This window comes from Gadus morhua, chromosome 7 (genome assembly GCF_902167405.1).
Source record: "Gadus morhua chromosome 7, gadMor3.0, whole genome shotgun sequence".
NCBI lineage: Eukaryota > Metazoa > Chordata > Actinopteri > Gadiformes > Gadidae > Gadus > Gadus morhua.
Window position 1 is genome coordinate 23342975 of NC_044054.1, and position 21663 is coordinate 23364637.

The window sequence follows — 21663 nt, forward strand, 5'->3', positions numbered from 1 at the left end:
CCAAAACTGATGCCATTTAAAATGCATCATGCTCTGAATCATTCACCCTTTCCACAATATCAAACAGAACGGTCAGAGTAGCAAACTAGTAAAATAACGAGAACATTATTCTAGATTCAACCTGATCTATAGGCATGGTGCCTAGCAAGGAAAGTCGCATAGCAGCACCAACGTGAGCTTGACACTAGTCGTGGCGTTTGGTTGCCCTATCAAGATTTTTCACATCAGGGAAACCATAAACAGCCCACGTTGAATATTTGCCATTATTCATTAGCAAACAGGGCCAGCAATACAGTCGATTGCTAGTAATGCTACCAGTAAGCCATGAGTACCCATCAAACCATGTAGCACCCACAACACTGACGTTGCCATTACTTTTGGTGATCTCGATTTTGCGAAGTGGTCTACCTTTTTCTTTGGCCGCTAACTTAGCACTGTAACTCAATGAATGGAAGGCTTTGTGTAATTAAACATGAACAATGTCCTGTTTCCAATGTTTCCATTGTACACATATATATATATATATACAGACTGTATATATAAACACTATGCTGCACTATATATATTCTCTACATACACACTTAAAGGTTGCACACTCCATCAGTTTCCATCCCTGTAGCCTCCTTTTCCCAGCGTCTCTGTGTGCTCTCTCATAAGGTCTGTGTGTACAAAGCGCACAGCGTGCCACTGTGACGATGAAGACTTCCAGGCTTTTAATCATTTGTCATAGGGGCCCTGGGTGGCTGCAGGGGTGTGTGGTGGTGGGGCCCATTGGCCGACGTGGCCTCATTCTCTGCCGCGGCCCCACTGTGTCACCGTGTCAGGTTCACCCCACCGGCCAAACATAGCCCACCGGCCCACTCTCACCTTCCTTCAGTGTCGGATGAGCGAATCCTCTCTGGGCCGATTCCACTCCTGTCCCTTCTCACCTCTGCAGCCTGTCGGGGGTGGACACTTTACGACAGGAGAGTGAAGATCCTGCCTAAGCGCTTTGTGTCCACCATCTGGATATGCTAATTAGGACAATGGATAGTTACAACCGACCGTTTTCTCAGGAGAAGGCTGGACCGAGACGCCTGGCAGAACTTTCCCTTTTTTTTTCCAAACCTGAAAACTGTCGGCCTCAGCCTAGGCCTGATTCTTCCTCCCCCTCAACCTGTTTCTCCCTTCACATGCGTTGCATAAAGTCCTTCTTTCGCTTAAGACGGCTTCGTCAGTGATGTCGTCTGTCCCTCCCTACCTCCATCTCTTCCTCTTTCTCTTTCTCCTCCACCTCCTACTCACCTTCTTACTCTACCGGCGCTAACAAGCCCTTAACCCTCTCCACTCCTTCTGTACAAGGAACCAGGTGTTAGATTTCACCATCTTTTGGCACGGACACGCCAGCTGGCCTGTCACTTCTTCCTGTGTCCAGACGTTGCATATGTTAAAGTTTGAGAAGTTGTATCCTGTCTGACAATTAAAAGACAGAGAAAGGAAATGAACATGGATCCATTGGGTTATTCACTGTCTAATAGGAGGCTGGACACGGGCTTGTACTATATAATGTACTATATATTAATTAATTTCTATGACCTGTTATATAGACTTTCATCACTTTCATCCAAAAGTGATGAACAGACACTTTTCTTTAACATGCAGGTAGGGGTTATAGAATCTCACACAATAATGCCTACAGGAAGACTGTGATCACAAGGTATTGAACTTAGTACTGTGACCACTACAGTATCATTACCTGCATACATTCATTGTGATTTGTGAGGCTATTTAAGAGTGAATTCAAGGCTGGGATATCGTGGTGCTCTTAGCTGTGGTTGTACCCTTTTCAACATAAGTTGAGAACATGTCAAAATGACATTATAGAAGTGAGTAGTGTTATTTCAACACTTTGATAATCATTATCAACTACAGAAAGTGGTAGGCTTGTAGATGATAGATACACTCTGAAACATGAGTAGAATTCATTTCAAAAAGTCCATTCTTATTCCTGCCAAGTGAGACATCTCTTTGGCGTTGAATAATTTCTTATCCCTCCTACTTTTAGAAAAAATAATTTATGCTCTCCTGTCATATCATAACTACTTGTATAACTGTAGTCTTGCATTAGCCCCAAATGTTGTCAATGAAAATAATGAAAGATTTATGTGTGCTATCTATGTAGAGACTTGCTTTCTTTCTAGATCTTTTTTCATGCCACAAGACTACAAGAAAATATAATTTATCTTTTAACTTTATTTCACTATTAATGGCACACCTTACCATCCTCTGATGCACAGAGGTAATTTTGCCATTAGCACCAATAACCTTATCATATTCTTTCTAATGCCAACCAATCAGCGGGCTCTCTCCCTGAAATGGTACAGAGCCTCACTTTTACATGATGATAAAATAATAAATAGATTGTCTTGGCCCCATTATTTCAGCCATTGATCCCGGAGTTCATGGAGTTTGATCAATATGCATTAGAATGGAAGTCAACCGACACAATCTTATGTGTGTTTGCGTGCCTATCGAATGACATTTTACTTGCAATGAAATGGATGATCTTTGCTTTGTTTAATTCCGGCAGTAAGTCCAAGTTGATTACTCCCTAATTCCTGGGTCATCCATCCGTGTTTGGTTAAGGTTTCCGTGCTGCAATTGCTACAGAAAACTGCAGTTTGAGTTTACTGTAAAAGCTGAACCTGAAAAAGTCTCAGTGTCTCTAACAACTGCTTCCCAAACACTTTTCTCTGTGATTCGAAAGGAGTGTTTTTCAAAGCAATTACGTTTGGACCCCGAAGCCAAAATTCTCCTTGTGTTCGATAGAGCCATTATATTTCCTTCCGTCCTTTGGTCATATATTATAGATAACGTTAATCGGATGCTCTGATAAAAGATGTACTTCTCTATTTTTTGGCAAGACAACCCAAGAATACCTACATATCTACAAACTATATTATTGGGATGGCAACCTATGCATCACACCAAGGCCTAACTTCACTTTCTTTTATGTCCATTCTCTAAATGTAATAATTGAATCCTTCAATTTGGCTACTGCAACGTGGCTGCAATCAATCAATTCACTTAAGCAGGCAAAGTGTTAGTTCATGGTTAGTTAATGGGTTAGTGTACTATGTATGCGTTACAACTTGCCTTTTTCCTGAGCACATTCCTGCAATCAATAGCTAATATTTATTAATTATTGATTAGTTACTGAGAACCTTCATTACTTATAATGTGTTTTGCACATGATTTTGTTTACACATTCAATGGTGGCTTATTTTGCACACATACGCGTAGGTGCAGAATTGCAATACAAATCTGCCCCCACATGCATTCATTGTATGAATGCACATATTCATTTTGAATAATGCTTGTGTCAAGTACGGGCTAACCTTGTGGCTATTCATACAATTTAAATCCTGAGAAAACATTTCTCCTATTTTCTCTAGAATGTGCGTGCACTAAGTCATTGATGGCTCTCACCAACATTACACCCACTAGCCTTGGTGTATTAAGGGCTCTGTTAAGAATGTAATCTAATTCCTGTCAATCTTAGTTTATAAATAAATAAGATATAAAAGGTAGAATATCTTTGTAAATTCCACACTTTATGTTTTTCCTTTGAGTCGCACTTGAGCGGGCCCTCCACAGTGATCAATTGACCCATTTCATTGGGTGATTCACTAGCACCTTCCGTGGTGTGACCCCCGGGCTTGTCCCCGGGCCCCTTCTGACCAACCCAATAAAAATGTTCTTGGGCCACTGCTGGCTGTCCGTCAGGAGCAGGAGGGCTCTTCAACAGGATGCCTCCATCTCCAGCCATCTCTCCCAGGCATTTTCTGCCACATTTAATTTCATCACAGCCTAGCACCTTGCCAGGCTCCCCTCCAGTACCACTTTAACATCACTGCCTTCAGAATAATGTAGCAGTTGCCATCCCTCATGCACTGATGGGTGTGTGTGTGGGTGTGTGTGGGTTGATGTATGTGTGTGTGGGGGGGGGAGACTGTGTGTGTGTGTGTGTGTGTGTGTGTGTGTGTGTGTGTGTGTGTGTGTGTCTGTTGGTGTGTGTGAGTGCGTGTGTGTGTGTGTGTGTGTGTGTGTGTGTGTTTTCAGACAGAAGATGGAAAGAGAGGGTCAAAGAGGGAAAATTGGGGGAGTGCTTTGACGCCAAGATATATCCAGCGGCTGCCTTTTTCCATTCCTCTGTGGTTATCGTTACGAGGTCCTCCTCGTCAACGGGCCCTTTGTTCTATAGGACTTTTGAATTGATCAGCTTAAGAAAAATGTGTATAGAAGTGCTCATTGATTAACATGGGAGGGGAATGAAAGCCGATGCTCTTAAAGCGTGCCCTCCATGTGTACACTGAGCCCCTCAGGTGTGTGCAGGCCCTTCGGCCCTTGACTTTGTCATGATGTATTGGTCCTCTTGGTTTGGACCAGGAGTCATGTGGAGCACGTGTCTCCATATCCAACATAACTTGTCGGAAGCCAGAGCCTTGGGGAGGCCTAGGTCTAGGGGATGATATAACCACCTGCAGAAGCCAGGGAGTTTAAATTGACTGCTAGAGATCCATCAGCGGTGAGATGGGGCTTGGAGAGACAGCTCCTCCATCTCACACTCCGGTTCTCGTTTCTTTTTTACTTCAGACACGCATGTGCACCAGGAGCGCGTTGTCAAGGCTGGTATACTTGAATGCTCTTGAAAAAGTCTCAAGGTGACATGAACCCCGATGCGTGAGTCATTCTCGAAGATGATAGACTAGGGATTGATGCTTGGAGACCGTGTTTGAAAGGGCTCCATGTTAAGGACTGTCTTCTACAGCAGTGCAATCTGCTGAAGGTCCTTGAAAAGAGGAATTTTCTTTTTGTTTTACTCCTTTGGGGGAAAAGAAAGTGGGTTGGCTGTTCGACAATAGACTGCTCCTTCTGTCATTCAAGCCTGGCAAATTACGACTTTTCCCAATTTTCAGCAATCTGACAAAATATAGCCCCTCCCGTGAATGAAAGGGAATGTTTGCCTCTTTTGTTCCGGGTATATTTTTAATTTTGATGGACAGTATCTTTGCCCAATTCAATATGGCAGACTTTGGGCTCAAAGAAAAGTTATATAGGGTTTTGTCCCTGACATGACATGCATGTGACCTTTTATAATCAACTATTTTATAGTTGAAATGCTTTTTACGCAATTAATAATAAGCAATTAATAAAAAAGCTAACCTACTGGCATTGGTCTGTCAACACCACAGCTTATGTTATAGGTGGGAGTGTTTTTTGTATCCTCACAATTCATGCACATGTTAAAGGTTTACAGTATCTTCCTATGTCTTCCTAGGTGTTAAGTATTTTGGTGCTTCAAGGTTTTATTTTATCTTTATTTGTCTGCATAAAATTAAATGTTAAGTTTAATTTAAGAGATAGATGGCAGATTTTCTGTAGAGAACCACTTCTATTGCTCAACACATAACTAATACCCCAGCCGGTGCCTTCCAACCCCCTTTTTAAAGGCCATCTTTGTATCCAATTTGATTTGCTTTTATCTCTGCAAGGTATATTTTCGCACATTCTCGGGATAAGGTATTAAAAAGCCGACACCTGTTCCCTTTCTGCGCCAAATCACCTCAGAGAGCGATATATAGGGAGCCGCATTCAGAGTTTCGTTGCTCTACTCTGAGAGGCAGGGGCAAGGAGATGGGACCACAAAAGCAATCACCACAAGCACAAGCTGCGTAGTTATTCTTTATCAGGGGGGTAAGTGCACTCTAGATCTTGTGTCTTCACAGCGAGCCCATAGGAGCTCCTTTCCAACTTCCTCCAGATCGGGGAGGAAGGTGGATCTGAGCTGTAAGAACATAATTCCCCCCCCCCCCCCCCCCCCCCCATACCCAATTCACCCACACTGACACCCAATATAAAACGTTGATGGGTTTCCTCTCAGAAAGCATCGCCAGCCGCTAGATTACAATTGATTGCGACCACTTAGACAGTGGCCCCCCACGTCTCTCTCTCTCTTTCTCTCTCTCTCTATCTCTCTCGTCTCTCTCCTCTCTCTCTCTCTCTCTCTCTCTCTCTCTCTCTCTCTCTCTCTCGCGCGCGCTCTCGCTCTCTGATTGTTCCTCAAACAAGTCAAGAGGGAATTCTTCTGGGTGGAGAAAGATTAAGGGAAGAGCTGGATGTGGAAGATGGAAGGGGAAGGGTGGGGGGGGGCAGTAGGATGGATTAGATGGATTCAAAAAAGTTGGTAGAATGCCAGGAATAGGAGCTAGTGAGTTATACTATTGGGCATAAATATTTGGCAGCAAAACAGTGTATACCTTAAATTTGTCACATAACAGTGCACTTATAGTATGTGACTACATAGTCGTTACGAGAAATGCTGTATAACCATTCTGTTTGCTTTGCCTTTTCAAGGCTGCTGAGTTCAACCTTTTTTATTTTTTTATACTTTCTTCAATAAAATTAGCAACATCAATCATTGCGGATGGCTGCCGAGCAGAAAATAACACAAAAACATTCCCCTGATTTTGTCGGTGAATTAAATACATATTTCAATCAATTTTATTTTATTTTGGTCCTGTGCTTTACAACATACATCCGTAATACTTTTAAGAAATGTGCATTGTGATTATGAGTTCTTTGGCGAGAAACGGGTTTCTTATGTGTTTTCTTTGCTGCTTTTTGTCTTATTTATATGCTTTTCCTATGCTTCTTATATTTGATGATTGCCGAGCATGATCTTGCAGGGATGAAAGACAAAATACGGCAGCTACATGCAGCATTGTTGCATTTTTATTTATTTGTATTTAAGAAGTTTCTGTAATAGCCTAATCCTGTTGTGGCCAGGAGGTAAAAGATATGGGTAATGTGAAATGTGCCATTGTCCCCTTCATATATATTCTCATCAGGTTATATATATATGTATATCATATCGTATTCATGACCACTTTAGGGGTTACAGCATTGGCATATATGCTGGGTGATTTATTAACCTTTCTCTGTAGAGGCCAAACTTAATATAGTCTCTCCGTAACACTAAGAATAATACTTGTGTTTTACCCAAGCTATGACCCTGTTTGGCTCCCAGCCCTCGTTAATAGCGATGGCGGAGCCCGGAGCCATTTGTTTTATCGCCACGGTGATGGAACCCGGAGAAATTGGTTTAACCTCCTTGCTAAACCCCTCGGATCGGAAATCTGGGAGATCTGAGATATCTGAGATTGGTAGATGTCTGATGATCATCCTCCAGGCAGTGTCAGCCCCCATATAAAGTCCTGTCCTGCATGTAGAGGTTCACCTCCAAGTGCTACGGTATCATAGCAGAAAAGTATGTTCAACCCTAAGCACTGCCTGTCAAGCAGGCGTGTGGGACCAGAGACTGCCCCTATACTTTAGGACTTAGCCAGTATTAATACCTTTGCTTTATGTCAAGTTATTTATGGCAAGACTCACAAAACCACTTAAGTTGTTTAGATCTTGCCCGTCCCATGGCAGGAATTGTATGCAGGGCTTCCCGGGTTTTTCAATTCACAATTTACGGGGCTTTAGGATAGGCTGCGTCTCCTTTGCGTTCAGGGAGACTTCAGATGGCTTAGATTATCACTAGAATTGGCACAAGGATGTAGAGCTGACGAACGTATCAAAGAAATCAAGTCTCTAAAGAGCAAAGCCAATAAAGAACAGGGTCAAGAATTTTGAACTGAAAACCTTTCTCCTGTTTGTTTCTTTGCTTTGCTTACAGTTGAATTGCCCCTAACCCTTTTTACAAAGCTTTCTCTACATTTTTTCAGGCTCAAAAAGCCTCCCTTTAGTAGAACTGATGCTAATTTCACATCTCTTGTCATTCGCCAAAAATATGCAGTTTTCTGTGCAGGCAAATTACTGCTAACTTGATAATTAGTTTGTCATTAACCAGTAATGGACCAGATTAAATATCAAGGGGCCATCTTTGATCGTCTCTTGTAATATGTAACAAGCAAGTATATCAGTAACGTAAATCGATGAGACTAACTGAAAACGAAGCCGGTATGAAACTCAAATTGTGATTCTGAATAAAGTTTTAATGATATCGAAATTCTGTTTGGATATTATTGAAGATACAAGTGTTTAGATTTGTTAAATGGTTTGAACGAAGGTAAACGGTTGAAAAATGATTGAGTTACTGTGCCTTAAAGAGTAGGAGTGTCAGTATGGGCATACGTCTTCAATGAAAACAGCTACAAACGAAGCCGGTATGAAACTAAAACTGATTCTGAAGAAAGTTTAAATGATATCGAAATTCCGTTAGGATATTATTGAAGATACAAGTGTGTAGATTTGTTAACGAAGAAAATGTATTTAGTTACGTCTTAAACAGTTGAAGTACCAGAGGACCGCTCTGCCGTCCTCCCATTGACTCCCATGTTAAAAAAAGATAGTATTTTTAAAGTAGAATATCTTAAAAGTATAAAATATTTAAAAAATCTGAAAAGAAGCGCGTGATTCCAAGCTATTCTGAACATTTTAAAATATGAATGGTGTCTCTAGGTGAAAATTTGAGGAAGCAGATAGGTCCCAAAGTTTTAGAGAATAATAAAGAGGAAAGAAAGAAAGAATGACACTTATGAAGAACAATAGTTAAGCGCTGCATGCAGCACTCACCTAACAACAATTGACAGCTGTCTCTTGTTGCTTTTCCTTGTGGTTTGCGTGCGTGCGTGTGTGCGGGCACAGACACATCAGAGAGATACCTTGCGAAGCGTGCGCACACCTGTCCCGGCCCATGAGTACACGGAAGTCCCATTCATGACAACAATAACAACAAAGCCAGAAGTCACAGTTGAAGGGGCTCTTTCTAGTTGTGTAGTCTGTTTCAGTGCATTGGTGAAAGGGAGGGAGACAAATGATTGCTATGTTGGAATCCCGTTTGACTCCCTTTGGTGCACTGCCTTCCCTCCTCCTCGTCCCCCCGTCCCCCCATTCCCGCTCGCTGCTCGGACTCCTGCTTGGATTCTTCATTCCTGATGAGAAATGGGAAGAAAGGAAGAATAGTTGCCGTGATGAGTGGTGATGGTTTGTCAACGCCTGCCAGCACCTTTTATTCCACTCTTCATCACCTACTTGTTGTTACTTGTTCCTATAGTTCCTTTCCAGGATTGAAAAAGTAACATGATACCCATGTGACACCATTAACTGGCTGTTCTCGATTGATACAATCTCGGCGCATACCTTAAAAAAAACGTCCCACCCCAATTTCCCAAGGGCTTTTATGGTGTTGTTTAAGCATGTTGCGTCAGATTCCCCGACGTGCTGTACTTTTAGACGAAGTGATTGGAGATTGAAAAATAGATGGCTGGGTGCCACGGTGGGCTCTGCTGTCAATCACGCTTAGACATATCAGCACATCAGGTTGGGTTGGTGTGTGGTAGACCGTCTGAAGCATTTGTCAAACTGTATCACACTTGAGAGTGGCCACTTACGCTGGGTGGGGGGAAACAACAAAGTTAGGAGAGATGAAATTGGACCATCTAGGTGGGTGGCCAACCCCAGGGTTTATGGATCCATCCATCATTTTTGTTTTCCCCAGGACTGGCTAATGACAGTTGAAGGCACAGCATAATCCTCTCCACTGTTCAATTACAGTGGGCTGTACCGACACTTAACAGAGATTGCGTGTTTGAGCATATGGAAATCTTTTCATTAAAACCGTCCCTATAGCAACGTGCAACTTGTGAGAATACAGCTGCGGGAGCGATAAACTTCCATGTACACACGTAAAAATAAATTCACAAATCATGTATTTGCTTTCAATGTTTTAGAGATTGGGACTTCTTGAAGCTTTTGTATTTATTTTATTCTTGTACATTTGCAATACACTACTGCCTGTCACTCTGTGCTACTGAGAACTATGTCCTAAGCTTCATTCATCACATTCATGTGCTAAATCCGGCACATGTTCACACACCGCTGCAGAAGCAGATCCATTCCGAGCATTTTATCCCTACGTTTAGTGCAGCATGGGAGTCTCCCAAGAGCCTTGTTAGAGTGATGATGCTGTTCCCTCCCTAAAAACAACAGCTTCATCTTCACCTGTCCCCCCCCTTCTTCTCCCCCCCCCCCCCCCTCTCCTCCCTCTCTTTTCTCTCCTTTTCTCTCCTCAGCCCTGAAAGATGCGCGCTTCCAGCTGGTGAACTTCTCGGAGAATGAGTTGCGGGTGTCGCTGTCCAACGTGTCTCTGTCTGACGAGGGCCGCTACGTGTGCCAGCTGTACACAGACCCCCCGCAGGAAGCCTACGCCGACATCACCGTGCTGGGTACGCCCAGACACACACACACACACACACTCACACTGACCACAGTGGCCACATACCCACTGCACACTTGGATCAACACTTATTCACATTGACTTTGTTTTTGCCTTTTAAACTGAATCTGAAATGGCTATTTTCCGCTAGTAACATATTGAGCAGACGGTAGATGATATATATTCTGCTCAGGAGGCAGAGCAGGTCGTCTTCAGACTGGAAGGTTGCTGGTTCGATTCCCTCGCTCCTCCTAGCATGTGTCCCAGTGTGTCGCAGTGTCACTGAGCAAGCACAATAACTGCCCCCAACATAGTGTGGACACTGATGGTGTCTCACTGTGAGGAACTCATTGTCAAGCGCTTTAAGGGGCGTAGTTTAGAAAGCTGTTGATAAGTATAGTCTGGCTTTGAGTCAAACAACCACTAACCACTGCAACGTACCATCCCTTGTGTGTGTGTCTGTGTATGCACCCCCTACCCATAGTTCCTCCGGGTAACCCCATCATCGAGGCCGGGATGAGGTCCTGCGCGAGGGCAACGAGACGGAGATGACGTGCACAGCCATGGGAAGCAAGCCCGCCGCCACCATCAAGTGGATGAAGGGCGACAAAGAGCTGCCAGGTGGGTGGGGGCCGTCTGTGTCTTAAAGGAGAACCAACCCCCCTGAGCCGGCCTCTGAAATATGCCTTCAGGTTGTGTTCATTTCGGGGGCAGGGCTGCCGACTCCGCTGTCCCCTTCAATTCAGTTTTAATAAGTGTAAGACAGGTGTGTCGCTTCAGCAGCAGGTGATAGCAATAAGAGGTTAAGCATGCAATATAATGTGTTTAACTTACAGGGAAATCTTTAGAAGTTCAGTCTGGATACATTTAAAAAGGAAAATGAAAACCAAACTAAGATATTGGTCATGGAAAGGGCTTCTACTCTTCTATAGGGGAATATATATTTATTCAAATCAGATATGCAATGGTTTTGATATAACCCTTTTAATTGCTGTCAAGATTTTCGAATTTAATGCACAGTTAAATAACCTCAGTGAGTAACTTTGTGTGCTCTTGAGTAAAAACTAAACTGAAAATGTATAAGGATTAGTTATAAGAGCAACCCATATTCTACTCGGCTGCTGTACTGTTTAACAACGTCCGTTGGACTCCTGCTCCCTTTGTGTGTCGGTAAACTTTCCCTCGGTTTCAACTTCCTTCCTCACATCAGTCGTTGTTTTGTTCTTTCCCCTCATCTGCTCTTTCTTTCTATTGCATTTTAACACTGTAATCGTTCAATTGCCTCCATTAATCCGGTGTGAATGCACAGTGGTGGCCGGGGCCTATTTGCCTCATGACATGTTTTCATGCAAACTTCAAAGGGAATGTGGGCTTTGAAATGGCTGCGTCGAGCCCCATGGTGAACCGCGGCGACACCACCCCCACAGAAAGACACGCAGCGCCGTCTCATGGGCCGCCCCCGCGCCACGCTTTGTTTAGACCTGAACACATCAAGGTTCCCATTTGCCACCTGGCCCTAAGCCAGCACGCGTCAACAATGCGCGCACCACCACCACAACAACAACAAACAGCAAGACCCATAGAGTGGTCCGCTGTGAAGCTGAAAGGCGGTGTTCTGGGCGGAGGTCAAAGCGATTGGTTCAACATGAAGCTGTTAACCTCCTGGAACACAGGGTGACCCTTAAAGCTGCGGCCAGAGTCCACCCGCCTTCTCCTCCTGCGTTCATGCCGGCCTTGCTTCAGATGAATGTGTGTTGGTGCCCCCGCAACAACAATCCATCTATGTGATGTGCTTAACAATGTACATATAATTACGTTGTCGATGGGGGAATTCTGGATAAAAGCAAACAGAACATCATTACTAAGCACCAATTTTGATTGTCCAGCTATTAGAAGTAAAACAAATGACCACATCAAAAAAATTAACTCTGGCAACATCCATTGGACACCAGACAACAATAAGACAATATAAAAAACACAAGCTTACCTCAGAGGTAGAGATAAACTGAAAAACATTGTCAACACCGTCAAAAGCAGATTCAACAAAAAGAAACAAAGTAGGAAAAAGCTATAAATGTGTCCGGGCTATTTTCTGTCGATAGCCACAGAAAACGGGCAGCCCTTATGTCTAAGTCCTCCTCGCCGACGCCCTGAAGCGGTGGCCGGAAGGCGGAAAGCTCAGGCCCCTTCTGCGGGGGGTGATCATAACAATGGAAAAATGACATTAGCCATCCTAAGGACCTGCTTGTTATAAACGTCCATGAGCTGGGCCCGAGTCAACCCAGACACCTTGCTTGCCACTTTAATGAGGCTTCCAAGTCTGTTCTCATTGGACAGGTTAAGATTTCCATTCGAAGCTACAATGCAGAAAGTTAAAATGGATTCAATATAACTTCTGTAAAAGAGTCGTCATTGCAATACAAACGTTAAAGAAAGGAAATCTTCTCAGAAAGAGAGGACACTGAGGACACGGTCGCTGCAACTACCTGGGATAACACCCAGAGATTTGAAGCTGTCCAACAGCATGACGGCCCAAGACGGCACAACATTTAATCACTATAGTATAATCTAATAAACTAGATTGAAGCTAGGAGATGACTTTTTCTAAAACGAACAATGAGATCTTTAGTTTATTTGCCACGTTTAAATGGAGGAGAAACTTGCAACACCCTGAAACAAAGGCCTGACGTGCTCACTGCTCAGTATGATAATATACAATGATTAAAATCTCATGCACGTGAGACCCTCAGGCAATGCGCCTCAGGTGACACACACCGGGTTCTTGATCTGACGCCTGGGTGAACAGATAGATAGATGGATGAATAGATTTTCCCTGTGTTCATTGAGGTTTCCACAGGAAGCCCTGGTTTCCCATAGACCCACATCATGTTATGATTTGTAGCAGGGGTGCTGCCGTTTTGAAGCTCAGCGTGCCTACGCTTGGGGAAACAATAGTTTAATAATAAATACTGCAATGCTACTTCTCCCTCAAGTGTAATTTAAGATTACACTGTAGTAGAGGGCCACAGAATTGCCGGATCGAGACCATATCAAAGCTATCATGTGCCTTTTGATTAAAATTCAGAAACCATTTATTATCAGTGTCTGGGTGCTTTTCTTTCTGTCCGTCACAGTACATAAATATTCCAAGTGGACCTGCCAATTCCTTTATCATTGACCTTAGTAATGTAATGAATACTGAACCCACCGTGTATCCAGGTGAATTAAAGATGCAGGCGAATGGAAAAGAAAAGAGAGCAGATAAAGAAGAGAAAGCAGAGACCGAAAGGCTGGCAGAGACATTTCTAATTAAATGTTCCTTCAAAATTGAACGTAATTACCTTAAGGGATAATCAGGCTCTACGAAATATCATTTAAAGGTTGCAATTGTCATGCTTGATAATATAAATCCAGACATGGCTCCCCTACCAAGCGTGCTAGCGTGAGCGTTATCTCTGGCTCTTTCTCTCCTTCACCTTCTCTCCCACCATCCCTCCCTCTCTCCCGTCTCTGTGGCTCACCTCTGTCGCTGCCCTCCTCCTCCCATCCCCAATGTTCTTGTGACTCAATAACTTGCAGCACTGATAACTCCATCGCTCCAATAGACTTCAGCTCGAAGGAAAGGTCACAAAGCAACGGAGAGGCGATGTTTGGGCTATTTTCTTTAAGAGTCGCCACTTTGTTTTAGACATAGTTATAGATACGGATAAGTGGGATGCAAAGGGGGGGGGGATATCACCACCACCAAACATGCTCCAAATAGGTATTTTTGACATTCATATATCTTACACTAATGTACGAAGAGTGCTGTGTAGTTTATGTAGCCCATATCACATTATATTTATTTAGCTGAGGCTTTTTGTCCGAAGCAACTTACAATAAGTGCATTCAACCATTAAAATACTATCCAGAGATTACAATAAATATGCGAGTACATCAAATGTTTCAAATAAGTAAACTGCTCCAAGTAATACATTTAGGATACCAGAGATAGAATATGTATATTTTAAATCTCTTAGTTCCTTGACACAGAGATCCCGCAATATTGCCGTAAAGAGGATCCGGCATTATGCTGGCCTTTTTTTTTCCACACAGAACCAAAGAACGCCGACATAATTTCTCCACGCTTTGGTGCTTTCATATAGCATGCCAGAGTTCCAGAGGCATGCCGTGTGACACAACAGCGGCAGTTTCTTGTGTGGCATTTTACATCAATGTAATTTCTAAACAAGAAGTGAGTGTTGGATTGCTTTTATTAGCTGTTCACATTTAGACCACAAATGCAAGCGAAGTTGCTTTGCGTCATAAACAACATGTTGATTGATGATGTTGCAATGGCCCGATTTATGCGAGCGATGTGTTTGTGCAATCAGAAATACATTGGAGGACCGCATAAATGAATCTGTTATTTCCTCCACTACGGTCTTGAAGGCGGAACAATAATTTGCCCCCACCCCATTCCGTATTTGTACGTCCTTACAGGAGGCAAGGCAGAATTGCGCCACAACCTTGAACTGGCTGTTTAAAAGGGGCTTATGTTTTATTTAAAATAGGCTTCCCCCATGCATCAAAGAACAATACCATTCTGTGCGATTAACCCATGCTTACAGAGTTTCCTTGCTTCACTAAAACAGCATGACTAATATGATTGGTCAAAATTACTTTTTTTGTGCTGATTCTGCCGAAGAGCATTTAGTGTGTTCGCACCCTCGCACGTTTGAAAAAATGAACGATAGCACTTCAGTCTTTTGGAACCAATGTGTTGATAATGCTGCTATTGTTGCGGGTGTTTTACCGAAGCCAGGAGAGACATTTAGGGCGGTAGTATCATCCACATACTACTTTTAAGCAGGGTTCATTTCTCCCTGATCGTGAGAGAGCAGAAAGACCCCTGAGCTCCAAGGGAATCTCGATAACAAACTTAGCAACTCTTTCACACCAACTCCTACATTATGCTGTTTACACAGAGCCGGTTAGTTTTTTCATACGGAATGCGGTTTCGCTAACAAGTGTCCACTGCAGTGTGAATGCCAGAAAACAAACTGCCATAAGGCAGTTAATTAGTTTAATTAAAGTAACACTTCCTATGATGTGCTTATTATTTATCCCCCAGCTAATTTATCCCACAAACTCAGCAAATGCAAACTGCCATGTTAAGTAAAGCTTGGGTAAGGTGAGATCTAATACTAATGCTGATAAATACACTTTATTGCAGTTCTATTGCTTTTAATCTGTGTTAAAAAAGGCTGAACATTAAAAGAGGGTTGTATCTCATTCCAATCTCTGCCACCTCGTACGTGTCGGCAAAAAGAGAGATGGAGCAAGAGGAGGAATTTATAGTTACATTTCAACGCTTCACATTCAGACTTACTCATGTGTAGTCTTTCGTTCCCTGTGGCATCTCTGATTGCTCTCTTTATTCCCTTGATTCACACTCTTAAATAAATGTACTTTTATTCATGTGTCTTGATACACTTAATGCAAGATAATGTTTAGGAGTGGGTTGAGTGAGGTTAAAACAACTAGCCATTCCCAGCGCGGCACTGTCTCTTATCACAAAACATTCAATTTTATGCAACCGCTCGTAGTTGTATTTTTTAGCATATTGTCAATTTGATGGCAGAGCCCGGCTACTAAGTGGAATAAGGGAGGTGTGTGGGCATTCATGCATGTGTGATGATGGTGGGTAGGCAGTAAGAAACCAGATTTAGTACCTTGGTTCCGAATAACGAATTCTCTAATAATGTATTCACAATTGCACAACAGGCCCTGACAGCAGGCGATTTTCAGCCGATTCACCTTCTGTGACCGCTTCCAAGGACAACCCGCCAACCCTCGCTTCAACATAATCCCCAAGGTCGCTGTAAGGGAGGCGCTGGACTAACTGAGACACAATAGCTGCCTTTGTCTGCATATGCAGAAAGTTTTACCTTTTCCTTTTTTTTTCCGTCAGCCTTGAGGCCAGAAAGTAAAAGTTATTTTCCGAAGTGAACAAATTTTATAAATCTGTTACAAAACATTTATCTTAGACTTATCACAGCAGCACTAGGGGTACAATAAAGTGTTCGGGAAACGAAGGGTGTGTGCACATGCACTTGCAATCTTGTTTATCTATAAATTATGTTGTGATATATTCTGTATTAGGTGAAGTACTACTCAAGATGAGTAGTCATCACTAATCTCAAATCCCATCAGAAATTACAACAAAAATGTCTCCCATTCAACTGTGGTTACTTTTTAGTTTTATATCCTAAACCGGGTGAACCCCTATGAACCCGGTTCTTATAAGCCTGTGTGTTTGTTCCCTTCCCTAGGCAAGCCCAAAGTGGAGCTCGCCTATGACAAGATGTACACGGTAACCAGCCGGCTAGCGTTCACCGTCAGCAAGGAGGACGACGGCGTGCCTGTGGCGTGCATCGTCGATCATCCCGCGGTCAAGGACTTCCAAGCAAAAAAATACCTGGAGGTGCAATGTAAGTACTGGTGCTTATTTGTGAGATATTCATCCAATATTCCCAAAATGATGAAGCATTTACGCAAAAACACCCGCTCATGGCTTTTGATTGTGAAGGCCTTCGTTGATGCCCGGAGATCACATGCTTGTGCTCCTCGGTGGTCTAATACAACATTTCTCAGGAAGGTCAAGAGCAGCCAAATGTTGGAGTCAAACTGCAGAGGTAGTAGCATCTTTGATGAGGCGAAAGGTTATTGCCATCACTGTGTGGAACATTTTCAGTGCTGCTATTCAAGTTGGAAAACAGTTTGCCGGCTCTGAATGCCATACCTGTACAGTAACAGGCATGGTAAAATCAAGGCTCTCCAATAAAAAAATGAATGAGCTCCCTCCTGTTGCTTGTAATTCGCTTTTCAATATTACTTAAGTAAGGCGATTCAATGAAGAAAAAGAGGGTCGTTTCGAGCAGTCCAAAGACATGCCCGGGGCTTGAGCAGAGATTCATAACCATCGTTGTTAAGAAAAAAGGCAGATTGACTTTTGGACATCTTTTGAGGGAACTCCCATTGCTTCAGTCAAAAAATCCGGATCCATGTTGCCCATCTGTTTCCCATCTGTCTGTCTGCAGCACGGCAGCGTTCATATGAAACAACCAGACTTTTTGGTCAGGATGCGGCCCAAGGCTCAGCCCAAGGCCAGCAAGTACAGCTCTGGAAATTATTTCTGACTTGCGGCGATTTGGCCTGCCACCGTATAACCCCTCACGTATTGCTTCATAAAACTCTGAATCGCTTCCACTCCGAGGAGAAGGGATATAAACACCTGCTGCGTCTGACCTTTTCCTGTGAGGAGCAATTCATCTATGCGGGCAACCTCATTTCCTTCCCACGTTCTAATAACGGAGGATCTGGGAAAATATGTGAAGCCAACAGTCCCTGGCCATGCTCATACCTGATTCACACAGGAGGACTGTCATCCCGCTCACCGCATGACAGACCCCAAGCATGGTGGCTCAGGTGACACCTCTGAAAGAAACTAATTTTCTTCCGGCTTCGTACCGCAGAGATGCTCGCTGTGGCGTTTTAAATATTATTATTTTTGACGGGGAGGGAGTATAATTGATGCCATTTTTCAACCTTGATCACCTGAGTTGAACCTAGTGTGGAATCCATTATGTGCTGATGGACTAAATAGAAATAACTAGAGCTACATATTCTTCACAAGCGTTTAACAGGAAAGAACTGGGATGCATGAAAGAACTAAAGAATCACCCAAATGAGAGGAGCACTTGCTTTTTTATTTGCATGATAATAATGCCAATACAGAGGAGTAATTTGTATAATTCTCATGGATAGTCGCACCCGACTGCGTCCTTCACTCAGCAGCAGTCCTGCGTCACCTCACGTTGCTTTCCCTTCCTTCCTGTGTTTTACACCTCGTGCCGGAGGTTCTGCAGGCTTGACATTCTCCAGCTCAGTGTGCGCCTTGACCTCACTTCACCTTTCTTTGCTCAGAAAATGGAACAAATGAGGGGAGGGAGGTTCTAGAAGTTTCCCAGCAAGATGTATTCAACAAGTAGCAGTGTGTGTATTCACCAACATTGAAAAACCAAGGTGTGACATTCAATCTTATTTCACCACGTCTTGTACCTCTTCCTAATAGGAGATTTTATTGTGATATATATTTTTTTAAGTTGTAGATCTCATAGTGCAGACAGTTGAAGATAGAGCCACAAAAGTGACAATTATTATAACGATCACAGGGTGATGAAAAGAGGGAGAGAAAACAGGGAACCCAGGAAAGGAAAAAATAAAAATTACTTTAGCTAATTGTGTTCAGAGGATAATGCTGGCAAAACTGTAATTAGCATGGCAATAGCAAACCTTAATTTTACAGTAGTTGCCTAGTCAATCTGAAACTGCACCAAAAGGCACCTGTTGAAAATTGCATTTTCCCAGGTTGTTCTCATATTTCTGGCCAATAAAGTTGATGATTGATATGATTTTTTTAAATATATTGCATGGCTGACGCTCTGAGACATTGAGCTGGTTTGGAAGTGATCGCTGGTGCGAGCATTAAACACAATTTTTTAATTGTTACATGTGATCTGCAAAACCCAGAAATGTCCCATTATGTTATAATGGTTGTAATATTCCCCATTACAAATACATGAACATTGTAGTGTTGAGTGTCTCACTCTCTTGATATTTCTCCTAGGTAGGGCCGACTGCAAGGCAGGTAGGGTACATGTTGGGTCTTTCTTTCCGCCCCTAACCAACTATGGGGGTTTCAGGTTAGACAGATGTTGGCAGCCAGGCCAATTAGGGCATTGTTATCCGTTATTGACTTTACAGGCCGTGCTTAAGGCTGCTCAGGCTTATTTATATGGCTTTCATGTGGGGTTTTTTCTCCAAATGGGAGCTTTGCACCTTTGTGCCTATCGTACCAAAGTGTTTGACAGTTTTTAGGCAGTCTGGTGGTCCGCACAATGCCTTGTCAACTGATGAAAGGCCTATTTGTTTCTATGATTTCCTGCAATGGCAAACATCGTCCCCATACACTAAAACACACTGTGTATGAGCAGTTGGTCTTAGGATAGCATATAAAAGCCACAAATTATGTCCTCGGGGAGAATTGTCATTTAATGTTTTTTCAGTCCTTTAGTTGGTGATTATTTCTCGATCCTACAAAGGTCTTTGAGGCAGTCCCTGCTTAAGCGTTCCATTTTGACAACGTCAATCAGACAAAATCGGAGACTTTTTGTACAATGGCCTTCGGTAAACATGGGGAAATAGAATCTACCTTCGTTTGCTGGGTTCAATCTATTGCAGAGCTGTAATGGAAAGCAATTCAGCCGCTACGTGACAACCAAGTCTTTTTCAAAAAGAACGAATTGCCCATGCCATTTCACATTTCGTGTCACTGCTCGCTAACTTTTGATTCTATTCACACAAACTTTTTGAGTGCAGGCCAGCCAAACTTTGCCTACAGACATCCGACACAAACCACACTTCTTTAAAAGGGAGGGGAAGGGTTCCCGTGCGGCTCCGCTAACCGGTCTGTCATCACGGGGAAGGGGAGAGGTAAAGAAGTAGCCTGATCTGTCTGGTGTCAGCCCACCGTGTTAAATGGAAGAGCCAAAGGTTGTTTCTGACGGATCCGCAAAGGTCAGCGGCCAGCATTAGTTAGACACCCAGTCGTGTTGACATGACCCCCTCCAGCCCCCCCCCCTAAAACCACATATATATATATATCACTGCCCTTTGCATCAAATCAAAGTCATTTTTCAATTTTTTTTACCTAAGTCTGATGCACTCGGGCAGACGCTATCTGTTAAGGCTGCAGGAGGCGGTGTGCTAAGCGTTGCCCTCTGCCTCGGCAGCGAGGGCACCGGCGGGAGACAACCGCGGTCAACAATCATGTCGTGGTTCAGTCTACTTCAGATTGATGTGGACGTGGAAGAACCAGAGACGTCGGAGAACCCGACGCAGTCGTTAGAGATTCATTATATCGTCTGGAGGCTCACACAGCTTTTGGACGTGATAATATATATTATATGATATATATTATGATATATATTACCATGCGCTCTGTAAACAGAGCGCATGGTACCGTGGCCGCAACCTGCTCAGGGCCACACCCCCACCCTCCTCCTTGACCCGCCCCTCTCTTCCGTATTAAAGCTACAGACAACGAAACGGCGCGTTTGGGGAAAGCTCAATGTGCGACTGGCTCGTAGTGGCTGTAATTCTGCACCACGGCTGAATTTCGGGAACGGCTTCAAATACTGTGTTCGGGGCCACCTAAGATCTATATTAAAGCATACATAAAGTAGCATGCCATGGGACCTTCAATAGATCCAACACCTCATGTGTAAGCATAATCCTTGAGTTCTTAACTGCTTCTGACAATCTTTCCCATGTTGTCAAGAAAGATTTGTGGACCTGGCATTTTGTAGCCCAAAGTCATTATTAAAAAAAAAAACGATTGTCCCAAGCCTTGCATAGCATTGGTGACAACGTTCAGTCAAGCTAATCCGGTGATCAAAGCCTCGATGGGTAGGAAAGGCAGAATCGTCATTTTAATATTTTGCTTGAGGTAGTACTATAATGGGAGACTTCTGTGGCAAATTCTCACCCCTTTTAACGGTTTAAATTATCTCTGTTTGTGTGCCATGAATAGCTAAAACCAAACGCAAGCTTATTCTGATGCAGTCTTTGTCTAATGTTGCAGAGACTGATATGAAGGCTGTAACATTGGATACATTCACCACACAGATACAGAACCTGCCAATGCTTTACATATGAGATCACATCCAGAGAACTGGGAGCTTCTCTGTTGATTTATTTTATGGTTTGTCAACAGAGAACCGATTCCTCAGATATTGTTTTTGTATTTACATTTTTACAAACAAGCGTTATCCCCCTCCTCCCCCCCCTTCCTAAAGAAACAAACCAGAAAGGCGACTATTATTATCTATGGGCCGAGGAATGAGAAAAGCAACAACCGAGAAAACGTGTAGCAGAGATGGCCAAAGATATCCTGCTGTGTCGTCAAATCTAACCCTCCTCAATTTCGCTCACGCAGCCAATTTCAACCCCTGCCTCGGTTTTAGTTTGAAATTTCTGAGAGCAATTCTTGGAGTTATTATATTATGTTTATTTTCATAAGAATTTTGATGCTGCCTTTCAATAAATCCATTAACCTCAGGCTCTGCAGTTTGAAATTCAATCGATATGATGTTGCTGTTTTTAATATATATATATTATATATATCTATACATGTGTATGGGAGGGGCCAAAACTGCAGCCAAATCTGCCAAATAAGAGTTGATTGGACTGCAGAGAGGTGGATCATGAAACAGTGGGCTGTTTTGATCTAATGAACCAGTGCAGAGTTTCTAATGAAGGAAGCTCCGCTTGGCGATCACCTGTTGGGCATTGGG

At 43.1% G+C, this 21663-nt stretch overlaps 1 protein-coding gene across 1 annotated transcript in view; it reads left to right on the forward strand.

Annotated features, from left to right (window-relative positions):
- Positions 1–21663, forward strand: part of cadm1a (cell adhesion molecule 1a) — a 272264-nt gene that overhangs the window by 213515 nt on the left and 37086 nt on the right. Inside the window, 4 exon segments of the mRNA XM_030361356.1 lie at positions 10122–10274; positions 10749–10772; positions 10775–10885; positions 16579–16737. Of these exon segments, the coding sequence (XP_030217216.1) occupies positions 10122–10274; positions 10749–10772; positions 10775–10885; positions 16579–16737 (447 nt within the window).